General features: G+C 55.5%; 1 protein-coding gene across 1 annotated transcript; it reads right to left on the bottom strand.

The window, feature by feature from the left end:
* Window positions 1-357: 357 nt before the first annotated feature.
* On the bottom strand, window positions 358-5809 carry LOC144168174 (uncharacterized). The gene is given in 3 exon segments (XM_077697210.1): window positions 358-1564; window positions 2564-3943; window positions 3945-5809. Coding segments are annotated over 3 exon segments (3438 nt in total). The 5' UTR covers window positions 5208-5809; the 3' UTR covers window positions 358-769.
* Window positions 5810-6138: the final 329 nt, after the last annotated feature.

The following is a 6138-nucleotide window of genomic DNA, read 5'->3' as shown; positions in this document are numbered from 1 at the left end:
AACTCTACAGACAACATATTCCCCTACATCCATCGTTTTTCCTAGGTGACTATGCCATTCTTTCCGTCAAACGTGTGTTTGAGTATTTGTCGGACGTCAAATTTTTAAACCTCATTTCCTATCACGCATCATGAAATCTGGCCCTATACACCAGCCATGCTCATTGTCGTTTTGTAATTTCACTTTTGTTTTTGCTGATTTTACTTAGTATTTAAGGTCTCACCCCTATCATCGACTATTGTTTTGGCGCTCTTTGCCCCAGTTGGCCTTGCGCCATAAACATCCAACGATCATCAAAAGAAATTGGGTCGTGTCTCCGGAGCGCGTAAACGCCACGAACAACGAGACAACTCAACCTAAAACACTGATGCGCGCTATAACTGCAAACACGCACAATTACTCCGGCACTCGACAACAAGAACAAAAGGAATAAGGACTGGCAAAGAACACGGGCAATTTCGCAGTCCACAAAAATAAAACGTTAAGAAAGTTTGCATTGCCACTATGCGAACGCGCGCAACTGTCCTCCTTGACGGCGTAGCCTGATAACGTCCCTTCAAGAATGTTCGGCTGTGCTTTCGCTCACTTGCGGTGCACAGAAAGTTCAGTTCGGTGCGCGGATCGATCAATTCGGTGCACGGATCGAGCCCTCAAGGCCTCTCGTGGCGCACAACCGCGGCACACACACACAAACACATCACCAACGAAAAAGGACGGGTGAACGGGAACGTTCACGTCCGTCGTGGCGGTGTTAAGGCTGGGAGGCAATTCAATGGTGGCCCCCCCAAGCAACATTGTGAAGGCGCGACAGCGCGTCCGCGTTAGCGTTGTTTGCTCCCTTCCTGTGAGAAACCACAACGTTGTAGCGTTGCAAGGCTAATGCCCACCTTGACAATTTAGCCCCATGAGGCGTACAGGTCGTCAGGTAAGACAGAGGGTTATGGTCAGACACGACATTGACTTCTGCCCCAAAAACCCAATAATCAAACTTTTTCAATTCCCAAATGATGGCAAACGCCTCGCGCTCGATGGTTGACCAGCGGGTTTGGGTTGGAGTGAAACGATGGCTGGCAAAGGCGATAGGCTTCTCGCGGCCCGCTTCCCCCATCTGCGCCAGACATGCCCCGGCTACCGCCTCGGACGCGTCAGTAAACAGCCAATAAGGCTGGTGCGGGTCAGGTGTGTTAAGCGCCGCGGCTGAGCAAAGGAACTCCTTTAGCTGCTCGAACGCGCGCTCGGCCTCGCTACTCCAAGGAATCGGGTTCGGTACACCCCGCTTTGTCAGGGACGTTAGCGGCTCAGCTACCTCCGCGTAGTTGTTGACGTACTCTCGGTAATACCCGCAAAGGCCAAGGAGGCTTCGGAGCTCCTTTTTAGTCTGTGGTTGTACGAGACCTCTGATTGCGGCCAGCTTTTCCGGATCGGGACCGTGCGTTCCGCTGCCCACTACGTGGCTGAGGTATTTAATGTGACCCTGGGCTACCTGGCACTTCTCAACGCTCGCCTTTAACCTCGCGTCCGTCAACAAGCCGAGGATAGTGTCCACGTGCCTAAGGTGTTCCTCCTATGATGAGGAGAAGACGGCAATGTCATCCAGATAGGCCGTTGCGTAGGACCGGTGTTTGGCGAGCAACGTGTTCATCATCCTCTGAAATGTTGCTGCCGCATTTCTGAGGCCAAACGGCATGACACGCCACGCGTACTGCCCGTCGTGCGTGACGAAGGCGGTTAGGTGCTGGCTCTCCGGCGCTACCGGCACCTGCCAGTAGCCCCTCCGCAAGTCTATGACTGTGATAAACCTCGAGTGACCCACTTTCAGGATCAGCTCCTGCGGTGGAGTTATAGGAAATGCATCGGCGCGAGTCACGGCATTTAGTCTGCGGTAGTCAATACACATTCTCCACAATCCATCTTTCTTTCCGACACAAACGACCGGGTGAGCATGCTCACTTTCCACTGCGTAAATGAGGCCCAATTCTAACAGTTCGTCTACCTGGTGGGTGACTTCTTTCCTGAGCAGCTCCGGAACACGGTAAGGAAAAGCCCTCTTTGGCTCATAACTTCCCTGCAGCTCGATTCGGTGTTGCCCCACCGCGGCGAGTCCTGGCGTTCCATCGAACAGGTCGGCGTGTTTTGCAAATACGCTTGCAATCTCAGAGCTCCCTCGCTCACTTAAGTGTGACAACTTCTCGATCGGTAAGGGGAGGGTACTTCGACACGGCGGCATAAAGCGCGGGGCGCACTCTACGTCTCCAAACTCGCTATCTTCATCGAACACTACCCACACGTGACTGACGCGACAGTAGTAAGGCCGCAGGTGGTTCGCGTGCACCACCGAAGTTCTCTTTTCCCCCATGTCGAGACGGTATGAATGCTGCCTCTCCTGTGCAACGACCGTGAATGGGCCCAACCATCTCGTGGCCGTCTTACGTTTACTCTCCGTGTCGAACAAAAGGACCTGTTCACCCAAGCTGAACGTTTTGTTACGCGCGGTTCTATTGTACGCCTGCGCGTAGCTGCCCTGGCGCGCGCTCGCCGTGATCCCCGCCACTTCCGCCGCTACCTCTAGCTGCTCGCGCAGCTGCCGTAGGTATTTCGCTGGCTCCTCTTTTAATGTGCCCGGTACGGGCAGTTCCCCTGTCCAACTGTGCTGGAGGATCGCCAGCAGTCCTGTGGGGTTCCTGCCATAAAGCATGCGAAACGGGGCGACTCCGGTTGTGTCGTGCGGAACCTCTCGGTAGGCCCACAACACGAACGGTACTAGTCTATCCCAGTTCCTTGGATCCTTCTCGATGACGTGAAACAGCATGTTCTTAAGTACCCTATTCCAACGCTCCACCGTGCCATTGCTCTCCGGGTGTTCCGGTGATGAGAAGCGTGGCGCGCAGCCCAACCTTTCCAAAAAGCTTTGTGTCAGTTGGAACGTGAAGGTAGTACCCTGGTCAGAGCATATTAACTCAGGGATGCCAGTCCTGCTGAATATTGTCAGGAGAGCCTCGCAAGTTGCTTTCGCCGTAAGTGACCGCAGGCACACGACTTCGGGCCAGCGTGTGCAGAGGTCCACCAGACAAAGCGCATACTTGTGGCCCCGACCCGACGGTACGTCCAGGGGACCGATGATGTCCACGTTTACTACCTGGAATGGGTGGTCGGGCCTTGTTAGGGGAACAATAGGGACCCGGTCGCTGAGCCGTCTATCTGCCCTGATTTGGCAGCCATGACATGTTTGGCAGTGATGGGATACGTCTGCCTCTAGGCCGGGCCAGAAAAAGCTATATTTTATCCTAGCCTTCGTCTTTTTGAGGCCTAAATGGCCTCCCCATAGTGACTCGTGGGCCAGCAAAAGCACCTCCTCGCGTCTCTCTGACGGCAGCACAAGTTGCGTTACCTTCGCGCCGGCTATAGTGTCCCTATGAAACAGCAACCCGTCAGAGACAAACATGCCGGCTTTCCCTCTTTTCGCGTCGGCCCAAGCTTTCTTTAGGCTGTCATCGGCCAGCTGAGATGCCAGTAGCCTTGCCCGTGGGCCCTCAACTTCGACTGCCTCATCAATCTCCTCGGCCGGAGCATCGGGTGCGGTCTCTCCCGTAATCTCACACACGGCAGCCGCCGGTTCCGAGATCGCCCCGGTGCCGACCTCGCGGTCCCCATTTGAGCGGACGAAAGTTTCAGCCGTGCTGTTCGCCTCCCGGTTGGGGTGACATTTCGTCAGCAGCTCCCAATCCTCTCTCGAAAGCAAACAGTCTAGTCCCTCGGCGAGATTGTTGGTGACAGCACAGATTAGCTGCACCTTGGGGCTCCCGACCACCGACACGGCCTGCCTCAAACTCACAGGCAGGCTGACCACTCTCGCGCTAACCGACTCGCCAAATGCTGGAACTAGCCTGATGGTGCCCGATGGCTGCATAGCGTCCTGTGGGACTAGACTTTCTCGTACCACCGTAAACTTCGCTTCCCGTGTCGACCGTCGTGGTAATTGTCTTGCCTGCACAGTCGAGTTCCACGTGCTGTAGTCTAGACTTTCTCAGCTCATCAATGCTTCCGAGCGCATTTACCTCGGCCACGAGAATTCGCTGCCCCCCGCTCGTCAGGCCAGCATCCTGAGCCTGCCCTGCACTTGCGTCCTCTACTATCACTCTCTGCACGTGCGCGCTGCGCCCTGGGTTTCCTGGCTTCTCAGCAATTTTCGGGCACAGCCGGAAATATTGACCCTCTCCCTTACAGACGCTACATGTCCACATTCGCTTGCCACTGTTGGTATTGCGCGGAGGTACTTGATCTCTACGCCCAACAGCGGAGCCTCTTCCCTTGGCCTGCTCAAAGGTCTGCAGCACGTTAGCTATCTCTGGCGGCTTCAGCCACGTCTCTGCTTCGCGCAGGCGAACGTACTCCAGTCCCTCAGCGCTCAAACTGTTCTTAATTCTATCGGCCACCATAAGGGCCACTACCTCCTCTTTTGTTTCGACTTTCCTCGATTTCAGGTAGTAGTCAAACTGGGTGCCAACGCGGGAGGCAAATTGCGACCAGGTTTCGTCGTTACGTTTCGCTGCCTTTGCAAACCGGTCGAGGTATTCTGCGGGGCTTAGCCTAAGCTCCTGCAGCACGGCCTTTTTTACCACTTCGTAGTCATTGCACTCACTGTCCCCGAGTCCACGTAACATGTACCTTACCCGTTCCGACAACGCCTGTACAACTAAATGAACCCGACTCGACTCCGGCACACCGTACGTCACAAACAACCTTTCAACTTCGTCAAACCACAATGGAATGTCCGCCTTGCACGGCAGCTTAAGCCCCTTCAGGACCTTTGCGCACTGAGTGACCGGGTCTAAGCCCGGCCGCCTACCCTCATCTGAGTCCGAGCCCGCAGGAGTTTGCGTGCCAGCCCTCGTCTCCAGCTCCAACTTTCGCAACCGCTCTTCAGATTCGAGCTTCAGTTTTAGCATGCGTTCTTCCGATTCTCGCGCCCTTTCCTCTTTTCGCTCCTCCGCTTCTCGCGCTCTTTCCTCTTTTCGCTCCGCCGCCTCGCGCTCTGCTTTCTCCCTTCGCTCTTGAAACTCCAACTCCATTCGTCTAAGAATTAGTGCCTCGGATTCCACTTGGGGAGATCCTCCTGCTGCCGAGCCTCCTTGAGGTGGCACTTCGTCTGTCTGATCATTTCCGTCTCCTTCCGCCATGTTCGTCTGCATGCTCCGCGTGACTACCATGCAACCCCAGACTCAGCCTACACCGCCACAACGAAGCGCAAGAAATCCCACTCACCCGCACCTCCGGTGGTCGGCTGCCGCGTCGTTGGCCCCGTGCGCTGGCTTGGCTCTGCCGCTCCACACCGCGCGGAGCTCGGCTGGTGCCGATGAAGACGGGCTTGCGTCCGCTTGATGCCCTTGGCTGTGGCCTGGTGTTCTCTTCTGCCAAATCCTGCCGACTGCGCCAGTGAAGTTTCGTTCCCCCGAAGTCCGGTGTCGATCAGGAACCCAATCGCCCGGGCTCCGGTCGATTTGGCAGGAGGCTGGCTGGGCGATGGTGTTGAAGTTCTTGAAGATGGCGGTCGAATTGACGAACTCGAGGCGTTGAAGTTGATTAAGTGAAACGGAAGTTTATGTACAGCTATTTACAGTGGGAAAACTGGGTACATGAATAATAAAGGAAAAACTGCAAACTTCAGCTAGACGCTAGCTCCGAGTGCGCACAAATCACTCGAGCTCCTCAACTTCGTCTAACTCTTCCTATTCTCGGAGCGTACACAAACCGCTCGAGAAACGACGGCCGAGACTGTCTCGCCGCAAGATCCGTCTAGTTGCCCGGTGCGGCGCTGCACCCTAAACCTACGACGCGATCTTAACCTCGACTAGGGGGCTCACAAATCCCAACCTAGCGTTAACGGTCGAGACTCCTTGTCTCGCCGGGAACTGCCAGCTCAGCGCTAAGACGAGAACCATTTCCAACGGCCAAGTTCGGCCTTTTAAAACCTCGAGATCACCCGCTCTCGGGAACGCCCCTGTAGCGTTCGTACACGCGTATGGGAGTGCCCGAATTCACGGAGACAGCTGTCACTGAGCACGTCACGGAATATTCAATGAGACGCCGCTATCTCAGGTCAACGGCACGCTCGTAGACGAGCAAGTTCGGGCGACCCCG

This window comes from Haemaphysalis longicornis, unplaced genomic scaffold, assembly GCF_048455015.1.
Source record: "Haemaphysalis longicornis isolate Haplotype H1 unplaced genomic scaffold, Haemaphysalis longicornis Haplotype H1 scaffold_2, whole genome shotgun sequence".
In the NCBI taxonomy this organism is placed as follows: Eukaryota; Metazoa; Arthropoda; class Arachnida; order Ixodida; family Ixodidae; genus Haemaphysalis; species Haemaphysalis longicornis.
This window is presented reverse-complemented; position numbering and strand designations above follow the sequence as displayed.